The following is a 24,904-nucleotide window of genomic DNA, read 5'->3' as shown; positions in this document are numbered from 1 at the left end:
AGGAGAGGAGCAAAGGGGGGAAGGGGGGAGGGGTTTGTGCGGGGAGAAGGGTGCAACAATGAATGAATGGAATCCCAAAATCTCTGTATATGTTCATTGAAATGAAAAATAAACAACCTAAATTAAAAAAAAAAAAGAAGAAGCATCAGGGTTTCAGCCGTTGGCAAATGAGAGTTTTCAGCACCTCCCCTAAGCTACTGAGAGAGTTGCAGATGCCGGAGGACGCCTTGGAGAAGGTGTGTGTTCCATGGCCTGGCTGAGGTACTTAACTTTATGATTGTGTGTTCTACAAAAAGACCAATGAAGCAGCAGAGGGAGAACCTAGTGTCTACTTTGCAGGCTTCTCAGAGGAGGTGACTTTGGATATGAGTTCCACAAAATGAGTGCGTTTCCTGTACCCCGAAGTTCACAGTCCATAAGGAGGACCCTGGGGGTTAGGGGCTCCTCACATAAGCTCTTCTAGAGCCCAGGGAATGGTCCTGCCCCAGAAAGGATGCCTGGAGGGTCTGGCCCAATGATTATTGGAAGTGAACTCCACACAACCAAAGAACACTTCCCTCAGCTTCTACGTTGTTTCGCCAAGCCTAGGTTTCCAGGGTCTGAAATTGTAGAGACAGGGAGCTCTGCGCCATAAGGAAGAATAGTCCTTGAAATAGCTTTGTGCTTGTTTCTGCAGGCCTTTTCTAAGCCTTATTTAAGCAGTTCACTTTCAAGTTTTTGTACTCTTAAGAATTACCAAGTGATTTGGAGCATTTCTTCATGTGTCTGTCTGCCATTTGAATATCTCCCTCTGAAAATTCTTTCCATGTCTTTTGCCCAGTTAGTAATTGGGTTATCAGTCTTTTTCTTGTGAAGGCCTGGAGGATTCTGTAAATTCTTGTTGTGAGACTCTTGTCTGAGATGGTATTGACAAATGTTTGGTCCCTGTCAATAGGTTTTCTTTTCACCCTGTTAGAAAAAAGTTTTTATGAACACAGGGATTGAATCTTTAGAAGGTCCCATTGATCAATTTCATCCTCTTCAGATTGTACATTTCTGGCTGTATTTGGCAATCTCTTTATACCATAGACTAGAGTTTTTAAGCTTGATCCCAGTTTGTCTTTTATGAACTTTATGGTTTTTTGCTTTACTCCCAGGTCTCTTATCCACCTTGAAGTGATTTTTGTGTATGGTGTGAGATGTGGATCCTGTTTCAGCTTTCTGCAGGTAGCAGTCCAGTTTTACCAGCACCATTTGTTGAAGAGGTTGTCATTTCCCCATTTGATGGGTTTTATTTCTTTGTCAAGTATCAGTTGACCATAGATAGCTGGGTCTGTTTCTGGGTTCTCAGTTCTGTTCCACTGATCTCTGTGCACATCATTGTACCAGTATCATGCTGATTTGGTTACTACCTCTGTGCATCACCTGGGATGTTGGTAGACGTGCAGATTCCAAGTCCTGCCCCAGACCTGTGGACCCTATGAGAAACATAAGTGGGAGCAGGGGCAGTGAACGGTTTAATCAAGTCCCCCAGGTGGTTCTGCTGCAGCTCAAGTCAAGTCGGTATTGACCCAGGGAATTCTAAAAATGCAGATTCTTAACCACCATACAGAGATTTTCATTTAGAGCAAAACACCTTACCAGTCACCACAGAACCTCCATGAGCCTCCCCTCAAATTAGGCCTCAAATTGCAGCCTTTTCTAAAAATCTCCACGTTCTTAGAGGCACTTGTTCCTGAGTTCCAACTCATAGGTACGCCGATTCCTGTGTGACGACGTCTGTGAGCCTCAGTGACTGCATCTGTGCACTGGGGTAGTATGAACCACTGCAGGCTTGTCAGGATTAGAGGGGGCTGCGTGAGGCATTGGACAGTTAGATGGACCCCAAACCTGAGAGCTGCCATGACTCACGTATCCTGGACTCGCTGCTTTTCTAGCTACACGTACGTGTGTGTGTTTGTGTGTGTGTGTGTGTGTGTGTGTAATACAAATAAATCATCGCTGGAAATATTTGGTAATCAATGAGTACCCATTCTTGCATCAAAACTGACCCCAGCACCCTTGGGAAGCTGGAAGAGTATGTCAGGATGGGCTCCTTTCTCAGTCCTACGCGCCTTTCCTCGGGACCAGCTGCAGTCATTAACCTCTGAGTTTTCAAGTACTGAGTGATCCTGGCGCCCTGGCTGTGCTGCGTGGCTCTTCCCACCTGCAGCTCCTTCCCTATCACAAAGGGCAGTGAGGAGGTGGGGGAGAGGCAGACTCCTCTCTGAGGCTCCTGGGCCACAGAATTCCTGCGTAGAACACAATGATTGTTAGGATGTCCTGTAAGACACCTCAGTGTCTGGATCCCACCTAGCACTGGTTGGCCAGAAGCCCAGAAAGTGCCTCATAGAACATGTGTGTTATTTGTTTATCCCTTTATAACCCAATCCTATTGGATGTTCTCAGTGTACACCCAGAATATCAAGGCTGCCTTCCAGGGTATAATCTAAGAGCAAATTCCTATCCTCTCTTTCAATATGAAATAATGTCTTAGTTCTTTGCGTTTTCAAATTTGCCTGAAGTGATGCTCCTTGGATCAGACTTGTGATGCTGAAGATAATTTCAGTCTCTCTCACACCCAGATTACATCTTAAGTGAAAAAGTACTCAAGACCTTACAAAGTTCCATGAATTTGTGGCCCCGCTGCTATAGGGAAGGCAGTTGTGAATCCAAGTTCATGGTCCACCTGAGACTGGTACAAAATGCTTTCTTCTGATTATGTCCACTGTGGGCTACTGCCAGAGCTCACCCAGCCAAACAGGTACACTGAGAGGAAGCACAGTTAATAAGGTCTTGAAAATAGACTCTCAGGCCAAAAGTGCAATAAGTTTTCACAAATCTTAAACACTGGCGTTGAGAATGTTTTCCCTTGTCCAGAGCGGGAAGAAAAAGGGAAAATCCAGGGAGTGTTCGGGTTCAACCACCTGGAGTGCACACTTGGCATGACAGGAGGTTTGGATGACGCAGCCACACTTTCCACAGAGCCAGCGGTGGTCCAGCCACGTGCCATGTCTCACGGCCAACGCGAGATCTCATGGCACGTGGCCCACCTCTCGGCAAGGCACACCTGTGTCATCACCCAGGCACGTGAGTGAGTCCAGGTGAGACGGTCGCGCTCATCAAAACACAGAGTCTTCTAGAATCTCAAAGCCGGGCTCTTCCACGTAACTGACAACTTCGATTTCTGTCTCATAGGAACCACCTTTCTGTAAAAACAAAAGATCCTTCCTTAGATGTCTTAAAGAGTAGGTTTTTATTCACAACTGTTTTTAGGTTGAGTCTCTTTTCCTTATAAAAATATTGACTATTCACTGAAGAAAATGTGGAAAATAAAGTAGGAAAGAGGAAAAAAAAAATCACACATAAATCCATTTCTCACAAACAGTCCACTGCTGGTGGGCAGCCCCACTTCCATGGATGCAGCTGTCCTTACAGCCTTGGGGAGCATGGCTCTCCCTCGGCACCTCTGTCCTGTGTGTCCCCTCATTCTCCCTGTGTGTGTCCCTCCTTCCGTGTGTGTTGTGTATATTGTCTAAGTACCTGTCTTTCCTCACACCCTTTCCCTCTCTGGCCTGCTTTCACAAGAAGCTGTGTAACGTGAGGGAGTAAGTTGTCCTGAAAAGCCGAAGGTGCTGAGCTCTGACTGACAATCCATTGCTTCTTCAGAAACTGATTTGTCAACCCCAAGTTACTGTTTTGCACACATGACTTGGTCTTAATTGAAAACAAACCACAAGCTTCTACAATAAGCTCTTAATACAGTTTCTTCCACCAACCTCAGACTGTTTGAGGAGCTCTTTAGGACGGTGTAGGGAAATTAAAACACAGCATTAAGACGTTCCATTTGGAGGCTGAGACACATGACTTGTCGGCTACTTAAGCCGAATGTAGTTCTCAAGGACGGGAGAGGCCAGCTCAGGCGAAGTCACGTGTCACAATGACTTCAGAAAGCTGTGAGTCTACAGAGGCCGGGTGGGTGCTGCCCATCAACACAGGGTCAAAGCCAAGGCCAGGTAGAGTAAAGCCAAGTGGAGGAAACTGGTAAATTTAAACCCAGAGTCAGAAGGCTTTGCCTTGGACAAGTCTGACCTGTTTTTATAAATGAAATAATATCGGAACTCAGCCACACTCATTCATTTACATAATACCACTGGCTGCTTTCCCATTACGATGACAAGAGTCAAGCTGTGGGTGCCACAAGAATCATTTGGTCCTCAAATGTTTACTGATTCTATTGAAAAAGGTCACTAGAAGTCATTCCCTATCAGTTTAGGAATAACTTTGACAAATGACTTGTATGAGTTGTACACTATAAATGACAAAAAAATTGCTAGGAGAAATTAAAGAAAAACAAAATAAATGAAGGCCCAGTGTTGTTAAGATGCCGTGCTTCCCCAATTTGTAACACAGCAAAATCTCAATTAGAATCCCAGCAGCCTTTTGCACAAATAGATATCCTGACTCTAAAATACGTATGTGAAAATGCAAAAGATAAAGCAGAAAAAACCAAAACAACACAAAACTGAAATAGAAAAACGTCTTTTTAGGAAGCCTCCTGCAGTTGGGTCCCACGGTTTACTATCAAGGTCATTCCAAAGACAGTGACGTATCAGCATGAAGGTGGATCATGGGGATGGAGCAGCATCTCAGGATAGACCCACGTCTGTGGATAACAAGGGCCCAGCGCTGTCTACTGAGAAAGGAATGGTTATTGTGAACAAGTGGTGCTGGAATAATGAAATGGTATCATTCAACTTGACCTATGTGCTCTGGGGGGGGGGTGGACACTAAGCCCCCCAGCACCCTGGCTTCCAGGTCCTGGGGCCTTCAGGACTGAGCGCCACCATCCATGGCAGCATGGCTGTGAACCACGTGGCCTCATCCTTCTCCTGCATTCCAGCTTTTGGTGGTTCTGAACCCGGACCTTTCCGTTAGCAGCTGGACACGTTACCCTCGGCTCCTTTAATGATGACCAAGAACTAAAAAATGCGTAGTTGGGAGAATTGTTCCTTCTCTTCCCAAGAGTCCGTGTTTCTCCTGTCCTAAGACACACACAACAGACACAGCTGACTCTCCAGCAGGTTTGCAGACACCGTGACTCTCACAGGACACTGGCCATCTTTCTCCCATGGAGTTGGGGGATTTGAGCCACCTTTGGTTTACCAGCAAACTCCCTATGGACAAAGCCACCCGAGTTCCCTAAGATTCCATACACTAAGGAATTAAACTTCCCCTAAAATTCCTTTCTGGCAATGCTGGGAAAAGATGTGCAGTCTCTTCCTGTGTGATTTACAGACTCTGAAAACCTGCTGGAGGGTTTGCTATGAGTTGGTTCCCACTTAATAGCACATAATAACAACTGTCCATAGCAACATGTATTCTTCACACTTTCATGTTAAGCAGGGCCTTTGATTGACTCATCCAGGCCCTTTAGTACAAAAAAGGCAGTCCGAGCTTAGAAATTTTCTTAAACCAAATAATCTGCTCTCGAGAGGATTCAGACTCCTAGTGATCCTATGGCAGGGAGTCAAATTGCGCCATAGCATAGCGTTTCCTAGGCTGCATTATTTTAGGTGAGAAGACTGTTGCATCATTTTCTCAAGCACTGCCTGAGGGGTTCAAACTTGCAACCTGTTGGTTAACAACCAGGCATTTAATCCTTGTACCACCAGGGCCGCAAATGGTCAGTAAAGAGATGGTTAATCTGAAATTCAGTCACTTGCCATGCAGCTGCTAGCTGGACAATGACTAAGGACGACGGAAGAAGTGAGCTGTGAAGTGTGGTGTTGGAGCAGAGCAGTGAGTGTCCCCTGGACTACCAGAAGAACAAACGCACATCTTGGAGAAGGTGCAGCCAGATTACGTCTCGGAGGTAAAGCTGGTAAAGCCTCCCCTCCCGCACTTTCCGGCCGTGGTGCGAGGAAAGGCTATTCCTTGAAGAACAACATGCTTGGGAAGATGGAAAGATGGAGAAGGAGGAAAGAGCCCCCCAGCAGGTGGACAAACACAGTGACTGCAACCATGGGTGTGTGTGTCCGACATTGAGGATGGCACAGGACAGAACAGGGTTCAGACCTGTTGTTTAGTCACTGAGTCATGCTTGACTAGACAGCACCTAAGAGCAACAACAATATGAAATTAAAACTTGAGTCTGACTGATGAGAACACTCAAAATTAAGACACTTCCAGAAAAGAAAGGCAATAATGCATGTTGTTAACAAGAGTGAGCGTCTGATACAAGGATAGTCCATGAGTAAGAGTCTCCCTTATAAAATGCAAAGTCAACCCTAAAAAACCATAACCGCCACCCAAGCAGATATATGCACACCCATGTTTATTGCAGCTTTGTTCACAATAGCAAGGAGTTGGAAACAACACAAGTGCCTATCAACAAATGAATGGTGGTATATTCACACAATGGAATACCATGCTGCATTGAAAAACAAAGAACTCATGCAATATTATTCAAAATGAGTGACCCTGGAGGACATTATGCTGAGTGAAATATCTCAGTCACAAAAGGACAAATATTGCATAGTGCCAGTGTTGTAAAATGGGACTGACATCGGGGTTGAGGTAAGACAGAGAAGGAGGGGAGGAATGATGTATACTGCGTTGAAACAGATGAGGGAGAGAACTGTTTAAAAGGGATATGTGATTAGGTATTATTGTCATGACAGGAGTCCAGATCAAAGGCTGCACAGTGGAGTGGACTTGGGGGAGGGATTGCATAACAATGAAAGAATTTTTCTTTTACTTTTGAAAGAGTGAATTGGGGGAAGGTTGGGCAGGGAGAAAAATACAACAATGAATAAATGGAAATCCAAAGTCTCTGTAAACGTTCATGAAAATTAATAGTAGAAAAAAATGCAGTCAGTTGCATTACCACTGTTCTCTCAGAGCCCAATTCTAGGGCGTGGGTCACAGCAGGGGGCCCTCACCGTTACCTCATGGCTGGTGCCCACGGAGAGGTCCTTGATGCTGCTTTTAGGAGCTGGCACAGGGGGAAACAGCTTGGTCCATAAGTGACCGCTGGAGGGAGAGCAAAGGCCAAAGTTAGATGACTGTGAGCATCCCTCCCTGTGTTCAGATGCCCAGTCACACTTAGGTGGTTATACTGTGCTTTGTGGGACCGTGAATGCCAGGGAAGGTGATGCTGTTGAGTCTGTCTGACCTGGAGCCCGTAAGGGGCAGAGTAGATCCATCCACAGGCTTCTCCGCAGCTCATTTCTGAGTCATTCTCAAGCCTTTCTTTTAAGGCACCTTTGTGTGGCTCTGAACCACCAACATTTTCATTGGCAGCTGAATGAGTTAATATTTTGCATCACTCACAAACACTAACTTCAAATACTTCTGTGTTGTACCAGTTTACCTCGGGATAATACAAGGCTCTGGCATGACTTCTGAAACTAGAAAGTTAAATCTCTTAATTTCTAAAAATGGGCATGTGGGAGAGGCCCCTCGGGTCACAGCCTCTGCAGCCCCTTTTCCTCCTGGGCCAGCTTATGGGGCTCTCTCTCCATGATGTGGGGGAGGCCCCTCAGGTCACAGAGCCTCTGCAACCCCTTTCCTCTTTGACCAGCTTATGGGGCTCTTTCTCCATGATGTGGGGGAGGCCCCTTGGGTCACAGAACCTCTGCAGCCCCTTTCCTCTTTGACCAGCTTATGAATGAGGTTCACTGTCTATGAAATGGGGGAAGCCCCTCCAGTTGCAGAGCCTCTGCAGCCCTTTCCTCCTGGGCCAGCTTATGGGGCTTGCTGTCCATGTGGGGGAGGCCCCTAGGGCCACAGAGCTTCTGTAGCCCCTTTTCCCCTCGGCCAGTTCATGGAGCTCACTGCCCTCTTCCTTGCCTTCAGCTGACACCAGCCCACAGAAAGCATCTGAATATAATGTACTTGGAAGTACTTTTACTTAAAAATCAGTTCTCTAAATTACACGAGGGCCAACTTCCTACACGGTGTTTGTCTTTCTGAACGCCCTGAGGGTTGGATGAGTGTTTGTGGTGTCATTTGCAGGCTCAGGGGGATAGGACAACAGCGCTGCAAGACATTTCTGTAACCTGTGTCTGACTCAGAAGCATTTAGCCACTCGGGTGGGGTGATCAGAAAGCCAGGTAGGAGCTAGCTCCTGATAATGGGAAATAATAACACAGGCAGCATCGTGGCAGCCTCTGCCTCCATGAGCTGCTTTGCTCTACCAGACAGATAAAGGCTCATGCTGTTAGCTACAAAGACAACCACGTGCTGAATGGACAGCGTTTGAAGGGATCAAAAGAACACAAATGTAAAAACCTTCCTAGAAAATAAGAGTCTGTGGATAAGTGGGCAAACTGTTGGCTAAGGGCTCTGACCGGCTTTGTCCACTTTCTGTAATCATGGCTGGCTTCCCTTCTCAACTTGGTGAACCCTTACCTTTAAAAAGTCTATGTAGAAGACAGACTTTAACACTAAGGCACTGTGAGGGCTTTGTGGTAAGGAGTCGTGTTGCCAATCCAGAGGCATGTGGTTTGAATCACCGTGGGAGAAGAGTGAGCGGTGTCCTCTCTGTGTGATTAACTGCCTCTGAAAAGCCACTGAGGGGTCAGTGATGGCTCATTCCCACTCAGTGGTCATCAGCACATCAGCAGGAGAGCGGAAGGGAGCTCAGGTGGCCTCGCCCACAGGGGTTTCCTCTAGGCCAGTTCAGATCCGCCAGCGGCTCTTGGGAGAAAGATAGCACTTTCCTCCTGTGCGTTTTACAAGCTGCTGGAAGGGCAGCTATGAGCCAGTTCCAACTCAGGGTCAGTGAGTTCAAGCGGGTTTTGTTTGTGCAGTTGTAAATTTTGTTTTGTTTTAAGGAAGATGGAAGAATGAAGGCATTCCAGTCCACGCAGGGCCCAAACTAAACCGAGCCTGTATTTGGAATCCCCCTGATTCCACCCGCAGCGTCACCCCCCATGCCGTGGAGCCTCGGGGTCTCCTCGGAGGGTAGCCTCGTGGAATCTCATCAACTGGTGGCAGCCGCTGGGTGGGGTCAAGCCACCTGCCAGCCTTTATGTTAGTAGCCACATGTGACCTGCTTCCACCAGCCATGAACTTTTGGTTGCATGGCAAGACTGTAAGAATTCAAACTTAAGACCCCGCTAGATAAAACCAGACGTGAAGAACACCTACGTTCTGCAGATGAGCGAGAGGATTAACAAGACGAAGCAAATGGCTGCCATCAGAAGAACGAGAAGCCATTCATCGGAAGACTTCTCCTCATCGTTTCCTGAAGAAAAGAAAAAGAAAGGAACTAGAGCTCCAGTCAGCATTGTTCTTCTTAAGTGTCCTCGGGTGGAAACCCTCTGGACAACAGACCTGAGCCCTCCCCTGGCCTCCCCTTCCTCACGACCTCTGATAGAGTGGAGCTCACTGCTGCAGTCACTCTGCCAATCCATTGCATTGAAGCTCTTCCCCTCCTTTGCTGACCCTCCACTTTTCTGAGCATAATGACCTTTTCCAAGGTCTGACCCCTTCTGATAACATCCAAACACATCCAAAGGATGTGAGACAAAATCTTTGGGGTTGTGGGGAGGGAAACTAAGAAACAAGGGGATAAATAATATATACTGCATAGAGACAGATGAGGGAGAGAACTGTTTTGGAGGAATACATGGTTAGGTATTGTCATGACTAAAGTTCAGAATGAAAGCTGCATAGCAGAGTGGACTGAGGGGAGATTGTATAACAATGAAAGAAGCTTTTTTTTTTCAAAGAGCATGAACTCGAGGGAGGGGCAGGCAACAAAGGAAGTGTGCAACAATGAATGAATGGAAATTCAAAGTCTGTAAACTGTCATTGGAGTTCATTTTTTTAAAAAGTGTCAGTTGGAATATATGTTCCGTAAGATCCCAGGGGGGCCGATACCTTTCCTGGTATTACTCGGTCTGGATGCTTAGCTCCTGGACACGTCCCTACCTTATGGCGTGGAGTCAGGAGTGACTTAGCCAGCAGGGCGTTTCCAAGGAGCCACCAGAGCCCCCTCACTGCAGGGAGGATGAGGGACCCGCTTCAAACCCTTCTGATTCCTTGAATAGGGGTCTGCTCCACTTTCTCCATCCCTCAACGGACCATTCAGTCCCTTAGCCATTATACAGGTAGACTCCTAACACACTTAGAAATCTTGACTCGGATGCTTAGAATACGGATTCATCAAAAGCCGTGTCAGCCGTCAGCAGGGGAACAAGCATCCTGTCCACAGGGAGGTTAAACAGTGCTTGGCTCCTGCAAAAAAACCCCAAAGGCATCTTCAGTATTACCAGGGTCCCATGTGGGGCCCCTTTGGTGTCTCGAGTTGTGCAATTCCCTGTAGCCCGATGTGCCAAGTCCTGATAAAAGTGCCGTTTACTTCTAAACAGGATTACAAAAATTGTTACAGTTAAACCACTCTCTGGTCATCCACTTCAGTGCTCACTTTGATAAGCAAAGATTCTCTCTGAATTAACAAAAATATAGCAGCAACAGATTTTATTTCATTCAGTTAAAAAAAGTTGTTGATGCATGGACGGTACTGCCTGGGAGTAAGGCTAGCCAGTCCCTGTCGGGAGGGAGCCGCTAAGTAGCCACGTCTGCTGGCCCGTCCATCCACTGACCTAGCACACTGCAGGTACCGCCGGACAGACTGCTGAGAAGACTGACCCCTGAAGAACAGGGTCAAGGCCAACTTGACTGAGAAGAAACCTAAATTGTCATGTAGATGTGGTTCAAAGAAAAACTCATTTACCACCAAGTGAAAATTCTTTCAGGATTATCTAATGGTAACAAATAGCAACAACAACAACATACTCAGCTTACGGCAGCTGTGTTGGAACAAACTCCAGGAGGTTTCTGGAGGCTGTAAACCAACCACACAGGAGGAAATTGCCCATTTATCTCACAGGGCAGCTGGTGGATTTGAACTGACTGCCTCTGGATTAACAGACAACTCCTTATGTCCTGGGCAACCAGAACTCCCAATAAGAAGATATTATTGCCAAAATTAGGTTAAGATATTAGTGCAAAAAATTTTAGCATTCGAGAAGTTAGTGGAAGTAATAGTCTAGACTGATTTTAACATAGAAAACAAACCCCCAGTTCCTACTCACAGTATCTAGCATATGGGTTTAAAATGAGAAAGAATTTCAATATTGTAAAGTCTGAGAGGTCTTTGATGAATACATGTTCAGTCTTACAGATTTTTTTTAAAGTAGTGTTTCCAGGGAACTTGACTCTCTCGTGACTCAGAGAATATCTTTTCTGCTATTAAAATGAAACTCACAGATGTTTCTTTTTAAGAAATTGATGGGCACCACTACTTGGTTATGCAGAGATGAGCTTTAGAAAGCGGAAGTCACAAAGTGTGTCCTTCTACAGGACTCTCCACCACGTATCTAGATGCCCTTCACACATTGCCAAGTTCAAACAGTTGAGAAACTCAGCTGCTTAGCTTCAGATGACCTTGGCTTCCCAGGGTTTCTGATTTCTCAGCATTTTGACTTTGTAGTTAAGTCGGTCGGTGAAAACTTGGTTCCTGTCCATGACCTGGGAGTGACTGTGGGCAGGGCATGGAATTGAGGGGTGGGATGTGGTCCACTGAGAAGGCAGACCCCAGCCCTGGACCAGTTCTGCCTCCCGCTGTCTCGGAAGCTTGTCTAGTGCTGCGGCTGTGGATTGCGTGGTTGTTCTGTACCTTCAGGTGGTAACCAAGCCGTGGCTGACCCTCCAGTAGGTTTTCAGAGGCTGTAAATCCCACGGGAAGGAATTGCCCGTCTTTCTCCCGTGGGGCAGCTAGTAGATTGGAACTGCGTGCGTTTGGGTTGGCAACACAGTTCTTTACCACTAAGCCACCAGAGTCCCCTTCTTGTGTTAGGACCCAATGATTTGAGGAGTCTAGACTAATGCCAAGTTACTAACTTGACCTGGAGTCTTGCTTCACTGTAAATTATCTGCAGTCCTCAGATCTTCCAGCGTTCCCATATTGATTCTCACCCTGATTTCAGAACCAGTCATTTCCTTTGTTTTGCTAGACTTGGAGGGGAAAATTTTAGTAAATGGTGCAAATGATAAAAAGCTGGGCTGCTGGCTGGAGGCATTTAGGCACCTGGGACACAGGCTGGCAGTCAGTTTCTGTGAGGTCTCAGTACAGAAAGGCCCATCAAGCATTGGCCAGCTCTGCACACACAGGGTCCTGTGAGCTGGAATTGCCCAAATGAGGGCAGCTAACAAGTGTTCCCTCAGCCAACAGTGCTGGGCCCTGCTCTGCGGGCATCCAGACTCGGGAGCTGAGAGGAGGGCATGCTGGCCTCTCACTGGAGCCTGAGTCTGTGGCATTGTGCAGGGCAGAGACACTCCAGGCAGATGGCAGGCAGGCAGTGGACCAAAGGCCAAACAGGTTGTGAGAACAGGTGAGCCTGCCGGGGCAGGTACCCCGTGGACTGTGGGCCTCTTAAACAAATGCAGCCTTGGTGGGCGAGGCCAAGTCCAGGGCCTGTGGCAAAATGTTCTAATCACACATGACACCATCTGATGGCAGGGAGAGAGAGTGGCCTGCTCTGTGGATGGAGTTGGAGATTCTCTGTGTGTGCATATATGTATATATATGGGTGTGTACCTGTGTGAGCATGTGTACATACAATCATATGTACTTATATGAGAGTGTGTACCTGTGGGGGAGTATGTACCTGTGCAGGGGTGCATACCTGTGCAAGGGGGTGTGTACCTGTGCGGGAGTGCGTGTACCTGTGTGGAGGTGTGTACCTGTGCGGGGGAGTACGTACCTGTGTAGGGATGCGTACGTACATACTTGAGCGTGCTCACATACGGGTGTGCTCACGGTCAGCCGTGTGGATCCTGCAGCACTCTGTCCACATTACCTGGTAGCACTGACCTTGACCAATCTGAAGCACAGACTTCTTTCCACTCTCTCTTGCTCGCTCTCTCTGTCTCGCTCTCTGTCTCTCTCTATCTCTATCTCTGTGTGTCTCCCTCTCTCTCTGTGTGTCTGTGTGTCTGCATCTCTCTCTCCTCTCTGTGTGTCTCCCTCTCTGTCTGTCTCTCTCTCCAGGCTCCCTCACGGTGCATGCACCAAGGTCCCTGTGCCTTACGGGGTTGCCCAGCAGCCCAGAGCCCTGTTCTCTCTGAGTGGCCATGGGCCTGTGATTTACCCACTAGGAAGCCAACCCCAGAAGTTACAGGCCTTACACATTGTGAGCCCCGGGGTCAAGAGGTTGTGGGGTGGGTGGGGTGGGGTAGTGGAGTGCAGAGCCTGTCTGAGTCAGCCCTCCCCCGGTATCCAGCCTGACACGCTTCACCGGCAGAGCTGGTCTCCTTTCTCTGCTTCACTTCTCTGCGGACACAGAGGATGATGGAGGAAAGTGCCCAGAATGAAGCTGGTACCGAGAAGATGCTCATTCAGCAGTGGTGAGTGTGACGGTACCACGCTGCGTCAGAACCAGGGGGACTGCCCAGGACCAGCAGAGAAAAGCGGGAGCTCCTGGTGCAGACAGCAACCCCCACAGGCAGTACAGGCTCAGCACAGACTGCACCGTGTGCTGAAGTGGATTAGAGGGCGAGTCAGATTCAGGGGGGCAGCTCTGTGGAGCCTGGAAAGAAAAGGACCAAAACCTTTTCAAGAACTTAGAAGGTGCATGTGCTGAGGGTAAAGGTCACATTCAGGAAGACTTTCCAAGTGAAGGCAAATTTACACCAAAGTGCTCTGTGGAGCAGGTTCCATAAATCTTACCCAAGGAGTCTGGGGGCTGCGTGTAATAAGCATGGGTCAGGAGACATGCAGGACCCACCTCAGGGCTCCACCATCTCCTCGAGGGAGGAGAAAGGGACGTGACAGGCAGAGTCCTAACTCTCAAGGGATGTCTCCTAATACAAGGGAGCTCTGGGCGGCCCAGTGGGTGAGCAATTCCACTACCAGAGGCAGGCAGTTCGAATCCACCAGGTGCTCTGCAGGAGAACAATGACCAACCTCTTCCCTTGCGACTTGCGGTCTCTGAAAACCTCCGAAAACCTGCTGAGGGTCAGCTGAGTAAGAGCGGTTGTTCCTCTGCAGAAACAATGGCATATTCGCAGAAGAGGGCTCACTGCTGGCCCAGAGCTCAGGCAGCTGGGATCCACCGTCAGTTTGAAGGAGAAAGCTGAACAATCTCCTCCCATGAGACTTACAGCCTTGGAAAACCAACTATGACTCTGGTTCCAAGTCAGGGGCCATGAAACGGAGAGTGTGTATTTTATACTAAAGCAAACACCTTAGGCTAATCAGTAAGGGAGTCTGTGAAACTTTGTTCTCTGCAGGTTTTATCCACTCAGCCTACTCTGTGTAAACGAGATGCTTGGCGGGCTGATGGCTTTAGTGGGGTAAGAAATTCAGGACAGGAGAGTGGGAATGGTGTACAACTTAAACGATGTAAACAATGTCACTGAACTGCGTACCCAAGATCTGTTGATATGTAGATCCTCTGTTGTGTATCCGTGTTCACATACACAGATTAAACAAACAAAAAAAGAAGAGCATTATGGAAAATTAAGAATCTTTGGACAATGCAGCCTGCAAAGGGGAGAGAATGTGAGACCCCGACTTGGAGTGGCTGGAGGTCGGCCGGATGCTAAGCTGACTCTCTGGCCTCTTTACCCACCTCCACGCCCACTTCCCGAGTCCTGGCATCCCCCTGCTCCCACTGGCTGGGCTGGAACAGTGACCACCAGTGATATCCCATCACGAGGAGCACACGGTGGCCCCATTCTGTGGGCTGGCTCCCAGGCTGGGCCATCACTTCATAGCTGTGGGTCCCATCGCCTCTGCATCTTTTTTCTCGTCTTGTGTCTCTGTGCACCGGGTGGTAGGTGAGCATGTCTACCATGGTGCCCGGGCCAAGGGAGGTCCTCTCCCCGCTCAACAGTTGGCCCATCTGGCACAGTGCTGGATGGAAGGGTGGCATAGGCAGCGAAGCATTTTGTAATGAGTTGATGTGGAGTCTGTCCAGGCCATGACAGCACTGTCTGCCCAGCAGAACTGCTCCCTGCGCGTGTGATCTCCTAGAAGCAGCTGGCCAGGCCTGTCCCATGGCCCCTCTGTGGGTCCCAAACACCAGCCCTATGGTATGTAGTCACATGCATTTATCTGTGTCACTAAGGGCGGCTGCAGTGACTGGGCTGTTCTCGAACCACCATGGGAACTCACTGTTCTGGATGTTTGGGGACATAATTCAGAAGTTCTCCGCCACCCTTCCTCCAGGCCATTGAGACAACACGGACCCTGGAATTGATGATGAGGGTTCCTACCAGACGGGACGGGGGCCCATGAGGCCCGGCCAGGCTTAGAGTCACAGGAGACTTGCCGCTTGTATGTGAGGATAACAACGTAGACCTAGCGTGTTGTGGACCAACCAGAGCCAACTCCCAGCTGGCCACGTGGTAAGTCACATGGGAGGAGGTTGCCCATCACTTCTTACAGAGTGGCCAGTTGTCCATCTCTTCTTTCGGAGAAGCTGGTGCATGCAAACCACATTCCTTTGGGTTGACAGCACAGCTCCTTACCACGAAGCCGTCAGACCTCCCAGGACTTAGCACAGTGCCTGGTAAAAGAAGCCATGTGCCCAAGTGAACTGCTTGCCAGCCTGAAATTCTCCATTTCCAAAGAGAACTCTCAGAGCGTACCCTCCTCCAAGGACTAAAAAAGGCATGAAGCCTTTTCAGCTTGTTAGTGGATTGCCTGTTTATTCTTCAGCCACATTTTGCCCCCAAATGGCAGGATGTTGTAATGGAAACATTGCTATTGTTGCTGTGTGCCCTTGAGTCACAACTGACGGTTGACAGTTGTGCAGGCTTTTCAGAGGTTTTAAATCGCATGGGGAGAGCTCGCCCATCTTTCTCCCACAGAGAAGCTGATGGATTCGAACTGTGTGCTTTTGGGTTGGCAACATGACTTTTTGCCACTAAGCCACCAAGCTCTGTGGAGGCATTCTCTGAAAGGCCTGGGGGAGTTCTAGCATCCGTCTGTCAGCTGACTCTGCTGTGGTGGCTCGTGCTGAGGTGCCGGAAGCTGTGCTGGTCCAGTGAGTGGCTGATGCCTGCCGACAGGGTCACGCGTGGAGCACAGGGTTCAGTGGCATTTCCAGTGTAAGACAGACCAGGAAGAAAATGACCTGACAACCAACTTCCAGTTATTATCCAGTAAAACACTTTGGACCACACCCGAGTGTCATCCGGTTCAGTGCTGGACCTTGAACACTGTGAATGGAAGCCTGTCTGATTCAGCGGTGCGAGGGGGTCAGAGGAGTGCTTCCATGTGCCCGTGGTCGTGGTGGTGGTGGGGCCCAGCCTGGGGTCGCCAGCAGCCAGAACTGATCTTCTAACAACTAACAAACCGAGAAACCTGGCTCAGACACTCTTCCACAATTTCCCTGTCATCTCCCATCAGGGCTCTGTCCCTATTTCAACAGTGTGAGACTGAGAAGAGACCGGAGAGGGGGTGAAGTGAAGCTCGAGGAGTCTGGGCACTGGACCTGGACATTGGGCAGCCCACAGCGTGTACCAGGTGACATCAAAGGTGTGCCACCCGCTGCAGCTTTCAGTCCTGGTCATCAGGACAAATGTGCATGGTTTCTTGGTGAATCAGTCCATGAATGCCACCTCAAAGGAGAAAGCCCCTGGGGGGGTCATGACACACACCCCGCTTTCCTGCCCAGGCTGCTTTCACTAAGCCCTTTCCAGGATGCGTCACATAACTATGAGAAAGTTCCTCTGCTCAAGCCACGACAGGAGAATCAAGCGGAGTTCTGTGGAAGGCAGGCAGAGGCAGGCCCCGCAGACCCCTCCTGAAACTCCCTCAGTGTCCTCCTGCGCCCAGTGGCTTACAAACCTCAGGCCTAAAGCAGCTGCTTAGAAAACACACTTGAAGCCCTAGTACCACCCGCACATCAGACTTGGAAGGAGAGATCCCGAGATTCTAGGTCAGTCCCATAGATGGACATGAAAGCTGGATTGGACACAAGCTCGTCTACACGGCACCCCAGTTTCCAGGGGAAGAACACTGAGGAGGAAAATTCATTTCTTTAGCACACAGCACTCATATAGAGGAGAGAAGATGAACTTGGAAAACCAAAGGCTTCGGGAGGACCAGAGGGCAGTCAGGGAACACAAGGTTTCAGTAAACAAGAGATGACAATGAGGAACAGAAGAACCAAGAAGTTAAGAAAGTTTAAAAAAATACATATATATACTTTTTTATAAAAAAAAAAGAAGTTAAAAAAGTTTAAAAAGGAAAAAGACCTGAAAAGTAGGAAGTCGGTTCTTCAGATAAGATACAGCAGTCAGTTGAGGAACTGTTGATAACAAGTGCTGATAATGTGGAAACTGCTACTTCCATTCAGAAAATAAACCAATAGGGCAAAGCCACCCAGGCCCTGGGATTGGGAGGGCAGGGGATCCAGCCCCCGCCCATGGGAGCGCAGACAAAGCCTGGACACACTCACTGCCTCCTGGCTGCTGTGTCCTGGCTGACCAGAGAGGGGACCCCCTGGTGCTGACACCTGGGCAGGACCCCGGCCCCTAAAAGTTGATCTGATGACCCACATTCATGACAACCCTATGTCAGAGTGAAATGTGCTCCAGAGGGTCTCCGCCGGCTCCTGTTTGGAAGGAGGTTTGCATGTTTATCAAGGCACTTCAGGGTGGACTTGAACCCCCAACCTTTCAGTTAACAACTACCGTGGTAACCACTTGCTCCACCAAGGAACCACTGCTGTTCTCCACATCACCCCATATTCAGCTTGTCTCTCCCTTATTAAATCATCTTAAATTGTAATGGGTTCATTAGTCAATTCACTCTAATTCACTTATGGGCTTATATGGCAACTAGTAAAATTATACCATAGTAACACATCTTGGCCATTTGACATTACTTCACCTGGTCCAAGGCATGTTATTTTTCAATCACTTGCTATGTATCTGAGAGTTGGACAGTGAATAAGGATGCTAGAAAAAGAATAGATGTGTTTGAGTGTGGTGTTGGAGAAGAGTACTACATTTCCAACGGACTGGTGAGAGAAAACCAAGTAGGTCTTGGAGAAAATACGCCAGAGTGCTCCTTGGAGGGAAGAGACAGTAGAATGTGACCTCACACACTCTGGGCTTGTTGAGCCGGGTCAGTCTTGGGACAAGAACATCACGCTCAGGAAAGTAGATGGTCAGCAAAGTTGGAGGAGACCCTTAGCAAGAGGGATTGTAGAGTAACTGACAGTGGGATCGAGTATGTCAGAGATGGTCAGGGTGACAGGACAGGGCAGGGTTCAGATCTGTTGTTCTTGGGGTCACTCTGAACAGTAGTTAACTTGTGGCACAGGACAAGTCATTTAGTGTCTCTGGGTCGTCTCTGGGTCTTGTCTTCAGAGAAAATAAAGGTAATGATGTTAGCAATACCTAAGAAAGGGATGATGTTTGAGTTGGGCCTAAATGTGAAAATGGACAGGGCTGGTTCTCAGGACCATTTACAGGTGAGGCGCGAGGAGGAGGGTCGGAAGGAAATGAATGGAGTGTCCCCTTGGCCTGATAGCAGACAAGGTGAGCAGAACGAGGCCGCCCTTGAGCCAGAAGGCAGAGCCTCATAAACATCCCACAGACATTGGGCCTGGACATCCACTGTGTTTATTAACCATCTTGATAAAAATGCCATGTCTGCATTGATGGTACTCGCCAATGATCCCTAACTGCACAAGAGGAAACTGTAGAAACAATGATTGTATAAGGGGAACAGTAATATCAGCTCATCTTCATGAAAAGAGGGGCAGTAATGAAATGGCATTTACCTGACTGAGGACAATGAGATGCACCTAGACAAGTCTGGTGTGGTCGGGCACGAAAAATCACAAACAAGGCTCAGAACAAACTCCTCACAGCACAGTTCCGCTCCTGGCCTTTCTGTGCCGGGTGAGGGGAGTGCTGGTGGCCTAGTGGGTGAGCAGTGGTGGTGTCAGTTCAAAGGCTGGCGGTTCTAATCTAGCAGCTGCTCTGAGGAAGAAGGATGAGCAGTCTCCTCCTGTACAGTTTTCTGCCTCTGAAAACCCGCTGGAGGGTCAGCTAGGAGTCGGTTCCGACCCGAGGACACACACAGCAGCAGCTCTATGAGAGGACGTGAATGGTCGGCCTGGAAGGAAGGCAGCACTGACATGGTCCAGGTGAGGGACTGAGGCCCAGGTGTGACTGACAAGGTCTGTGAAGGTGGACCCTGCACCATGGCCGAGGTTGCCGATCAGTCTGAGAGCCAGAAGGTCCCCCACAAGGCAGCAGGCTGAACACTCTTCACGTCCTCAGCTCCCGAGCTACGGCACCTGACCCTCCCTGATTATGTCGCCTCCATGCCTCTGTCGTAGTGCAGTAGTTGGTGCATTTCTGAGATGTTGGATGCTGTCACACACATTTCAGATAACAGCAGGGGCACTCAAGGTGGCCATGTTTGAGCTTAGGTTCCAGACTCGGACACACTAGGAAGAAAAATCAGGTGCTCAGCTTCCAAGAATTAGCCAGTTATAACCCTGTGGCTCTTTGGAAGCAGGAGTGGCATCCACTTTCTAAACAACATGCCTCTGGAAACTAAGAACTTTGATAAATGTTGATAGTTGTAGAGGGGCTTCAGGCCTTTAGTTCATAAAGTTGTTATGAGTCATGTTCGACTTGAAGACAGTCAACAACCACCATCACCCTGTGGTTCCAACAGACACATGTGAGGCTGAGACGATGTTAGGTGCCCCTGAGTCAGCTCTCACCCACGGTGAGTCCATAGACAACAGAATGATGTCAGAGGCACAGAGCCACGTCCTGCCTGGCCCTACTCCATCCTTCACCTTCTTCCCACAGGATGCGTAAGCCCATCGCCACACCCATCATCAGCCATCAGTCCAGCCGGCTCTTTAAGAGTCGTCTTTTTCGCTGACCACTTTTCCAGGCATGACAACGTGCACATAGTCTGTGAGATGAAGTCCCACCATCCTTGCGTGTAAGGAGCACTCTGGTTGTACTTCCTCCAGGACAGATTTGTCTGTTCTTTTGGTAGCCCGCGGGATATTTAATACTCTTCAGCACCACAATTCAAAGGCATCAGTTTTTCTTCTCTTTTCCTTATTCATTGTCCAGCTTTCACATGTATATGAAACATCATCTGATACAGGCACATAGTTTCAAAGGGGAAGACTCTTTCCTAAAGAGCATATCATGTTTTGGAAAGTGGAGAGTCAATAAAAATAGGAGAAAGCCTCAATGGGATGGCTTGCCCCCAGCCATCAGGATGGACTACAGCCGGCCACGTCCTGGGGCCAGTGCAGAGCCAGGCCACGTTCACATGGAAGGTTAGCATGAGCAGGAGGGCCCTTGAAGCTGACTACCAACAGTTTATAGGATCCGCTGCTTATAACCTGAACCATGGCCTAAACCAGGAGTTGATGATTTGCCTAATGCTGCTTCTCCACTTTCAGCTTTAAACCCTCAACAGTCAACACTTACTATCAGTAACTACAAACTGAAGCAGAAGCGTCTCCTTATCTCAGACTCTGGCCTCAGTTTCAAACTCTGCCAGGTTGGCCTGAGGAACCACAGGCAGCACTCAGGAATCATGAGTATTCGTATAACTCAGAGAAGACACTTGGAAATATCAACAGTTGCTACTCACAAGACTTCTGAGGATTAACATAAAACTTTAAAAGATAAAGCTACTGGATGTGAATAATAGAACTAGAGCTTCCCCATTAGGATTTGATAGACACTTAAACCCCCCTTAAGAATGCCCTGGGACTTATCACTGTTTCTCTGATTGCCTTCCTCTCAGAGAGCCCTGTAGATGGGCCAGAGCCGGGGTGGCTGCCTGTGGGTTGGCCATTAGTCAGGTCAGTGGGTCAGCCCAGGAGGAGGGAAGGTTGAATCACAATGCAGGTGGCTTAGGTCCTTTTCTCCCTTTCAGAGCTCTCTCCCCAGGAAGGCTGGGCCCCTCTCGGTCACAGTCACCTTGGGCGCTGTGTGTCATGGTGGCTATGTGCTGGGCAACTCCAACATGTACTGTTGCCCTTTGTACACTCGGCACCTCCCGGGGGCCAGCCCCTATCCTGGACAGGACAGTCCTCCCTTCTCGGGTCTGTCCTCATCGTTCCCATCCTCCCGGGAAATCTACCTGATGGAGATCAGACTCATATCTACATGAGTTGCAGGTCAATGCCAGGCATTTCCTGCAGACCATCCCCCCCTTTACCTAAGTGGAAGAACTGGAAGATAGACCATTTTAGCATTTGACTAAATGAAGTATCTCAACATTCTTCAAATGGTCATCGGTGTTCCGCTGAGAAATCTCTGCATCATCTCTGACCTTCAGCATTCAGTGAGCCGCAGAGCCTCTTGAATTCTCACACCCCCAGGGACTGCAGCTGCTGGTGGGACTGGTGATAACCCCACATTTCCTCTCAGACCCATGCTGCCATGGATATGTGTCCAACACTGAGCCATGTATGTGTGAATCCCCAGGCTGCGTGGTGGGGACATATGCATAGGATACATGCTCTGCTTTTATTTAAACTGTTCCCTTGTCTCATAAAATGCACGTGCTCTCATGTCCAAGATTCCCAGATGACAGCAAACTCAGGGCATGAACTCAGCGTCATTCTGTGTTCAAATGTAAGGCCCTATCTCCAAACTAGAGGACTCCTACCTGACCCAAGGTGAGGACAAGGGTGCCCTTCATCCAGAGTCCCTATTGGGTACTTCATTGCTCTTCAAAGACTCCCAGACACCTGCTAGGTGATAACTTTACTCGACAAGTGAATGGACCATTTTGGTCACACACAAAACCTGTCAGATCAACACAGGAAGCCCAGGCAACTCCCAGTTGTTTTAGCAAAGTAGTAATACTAAATATGCAATGTTGGCTAGGCAGGTCCTAGAGAGGCTCCCGAGTGTGTAAGCCATAAAGCCATTAAGCCATTCTAGAATCTTTAAGAACAGAAAAACTGAAAGCAATTGCAAAATGAGGTAAAGAAAATGAGATGAGATTCGTGATTAGGGTTAGGGACAGGCGTGGAGGGAGGGGAAGGGTTGGTGGATGTGGTTCTAAAACAACAACATGAGAGGCTCTTGTGGAGAATGAGCTGTCTGTATCTTGATTGTGGTGTGAATACAGGAACCTTCACGTGGTGATAAAACTGCTGAGTATGAAATATGCACACTCACCGCCAAATCAGTGTATTTCACTGCAGTGAAATTAGAGTGAGATTAGTAGGTTGGATCAGCACAAAAGTTCTGGTTATGATGCTGCACTAGCCAACGATATTATCCTTGCGGAAACAGGCTAAAGGACACCTGAGATTTCTGTATCGTTTCTTATAGCAGTATGTGACACTAATTATCTCAAAAGAGTTTCATTTTTAAAAATTGGATAGACGAACTGACCCTATGACTAGGCAAAAAAAAAATGCTAAAATAATAATAGATAACAGTTTGCTAAATACTTTACAATGAACTATGCCCATTATACTTTCCTTAATGATAATAAACTTTATATGTATTTGTATTATAAAAATGTTAGAAGTAGAGACAGGCTATCTGGGGCTGAGGATGGGTCAGGGCCTTGGAAGACGGGAGTCTGCAGGCACTTGGATGCTTAAGCTTCACTGGCTTTGGGGTTAGGGCATCTCTGTAGGGTCGAAGAGGCAGTGTTGTACTTTCTGCACACGGTGTGCTCCCATAAATAACACACGTATAATAAAGTATCCCCAGAAGACTGACGCACAAGGGCTTGAAAAACCATACATGATGCACATTATATGTGCGTAAATACGGTAGGCCTACAAAGGATGAGGCATAGCAGAGACGCAAAGCATTGTGGAAGCTGTGATGAAATGAGCTCTTCCAGGAGGGTCTCTCTTAACCACCAGAAAGGTAGCTTGTCCTCAGGCCATGCAAATGGTAGGCCCCACGCTGCTCACTGCAAGTCAGCAGTTCAGCTGACCCAGCACCTTCAAGAAGGAAAGACCTGGGAAATTGCTCCCAGTAAGACCACAGCCCTGTGAAGTCCCACTCTGTGACACACAAGTCGAATCAACGTGACAGCGCCCAGCAGGCAGGAAGCTTACCTCCAGAGAAGCACAGGACACTCACCCACATAGACAGCTGGGCTCCACACACTCCACTGCCCCGTCTCCCTGCACACAAAGCTCACTTCTGCTCTCACTTGAACGGAATACTTCGAAAGGTCATCAACTACAGAGGTGAATGTGTTGACCTTCATTTGTTCTGTCTAAATGGAAGAAAATTAGCATTATGAGAATCTGTAGAGACACAAGTGACACGATAACAATGATCAAAATGGGAGGTCCCGCACAGGCAAAGTGAATCACTGTTCAGCGGTCAATTGAAAATCAATAATACACACAGTGATCAGTTTATTTTAAACTGCTTCAATATGGATGTGTTGCCAGCCATGCTTCAGAGAGAAGCTTTTCTGTGACAAAAATAGATACTGTGGTGAATTGCGGGCCACAGAGGATCCATCTGGGCTTGAGGGAAGGTTTCCGATTGAAAGACTGGAGAACAGTTAGCAGGGCATTATCCACACTCGGCCTCTCCGTCCTCCAGGGCCTGTTCCTAAGAACATCACAGGGTGCCTGGTGTCCAGCAGTTTGTAAACCAGCTTGTGAGCTAATGTCAGCCTGCTACCTCTTTTTATGGAGTCCATAAATATGGTTGGGGTTGGTTGGTTTCATTTTTTAATGGTTGGAACAAAATCTAAGCAGGATAATATTTCCTGACACATGAAAGCGACATAGAATTAAAATTTCAGTGTCAGTACTAAAGCATTACTGCGGCACAGTCGGGCTTATACGTTTGAGCATCGTCGACACAACTTTCCCTCCGAACTGCCAGAGCTGGTATTAGCATCGAAGCCGTACATAAAGCCTAAAAGATTTCTGATCTGGCCTCATGACAGCAGCCAAGCCCTGCTGTTCAGGAATGTCTCAGACAACAGAGCTGTGGGGAGAGGAGGGACAGCATGAAGGTGGGAAGACCACAGACTCTGAATCTAGGAAGTGTGGCATTGGGATCCCAGCTCTGCTTCCAACAACATGGCAAGTACCTTCATTCCCTGAGCTTCTGTTATCTCATCTGTGAGCTAGGACAACAACAGCTAAGCCAGGGGTTATTGAACAAATTAAATGCATTCTGTAAATTCGAAACTTAAAGACACGTTATTTTGAGCCCTGTAGGTAATTGCCAATAAGCAAAACCAGCAGTTGTGAATGGTTCAACTCAACGATGCGAACTCAGTGGTGGTTGACCAGAACTTGGGCTCCAGTGTTGACTTGTAGCTGTTTCCTCATGAATGAGCCTTTTCTCCTGAATTCTCTATACTGACCAACACCCTGTACCCCAAACCAGGAATGGGTCCCTGACATGTGAGTCCCATACCCTCTTTGTCTACATCCCTTATCGCCATCCAGGAGTCACTCTCAGTGCCGAATTTCATTTGGGATATGAGTAGCTATTAAAGGGAGCTCTGGTGGCCTAGAGGCAAGAAGCTGTGCTGCAATCCCAAAGGCACATGGTTTGAGACCATCGGCCACTCTGTGGGAGAAGGATGGGCAGTCTCCTCCCGTGAGATTAATTATCTCTGAAAACCCACCAGAAGGTCAGCTGCGAGTCGGTTCTGACTCAATGGTACACAACAATGGTAGCCGTTAATGGACGTACCCGTGCCTTCATGCCCCTCCTCCCCCACATCCAGACTTTACTTCCAAAATTGCCCTTCAGTTCTAGTCATATTTCTCTATCCCTTAAGATTCTTCAGTTACTTTCACACCTATGGTTGTCCTTTCTCAAAAGGAAACCCGATTTCTTGATC

General features: G+C 48.1%; 1 protein-coding gene across 1 annotated transcript in view; it reads right to left on the bottom strand.

The window, feature by feature from the left end:
• Nucleotides 1–3,140: 3,140 nt before the first annotated feature.
• IL5RA (interleukin 5 receptor, alpha) overlaps nt 3,141–24,904 on the bottom strand; it is a 62,161-nt gene continuing 40,397 nt past the window's right edge. Inside the window, exons 9-12 of the mRNA XM_006897092.1 lie at nt 23,164–23,302; nt 9,175–9,271; nt 6,969–7,053; nt 3,141–3,227 (exon numbers count right to left, since the gene is read on the bottom strand). Coding sequence (XP_006897154.1) covers nt 3,141–3,227; nt 6,969–7,053; nt 9,175–9,271; nt 23,164–23,302 — 408 coding nt within the window. The remainder of the gene's footprint in view (nt 3,228–6,968; nt 7,054–9,174; nt 9,272–23,163; nt 23,303–24,904) is intronic.

Source organism: Elephantulus edwardii, unplaced genomic scaffold (assembly GCF_000299155.1).
Source record: "Elephantulus edwardii isolate Elephantulus edwardi_28Jun2011 unplaced genomic scaffold, EleEdw1.0 scaffold00200, whole genome shotgun sequence".
Taxonomy (NCBI): Eukaryota; Metazoa; Chordata; class Mammalia; order Macroscelidea; family Macroscelididae; genus Elephantulus; species Elephantulus edwardii.
The sequence above is the reverse complement of the archived record's forward strand: the minus strand, read 5'-3'. Positions and strand labels throughout refer to the sequence as shown.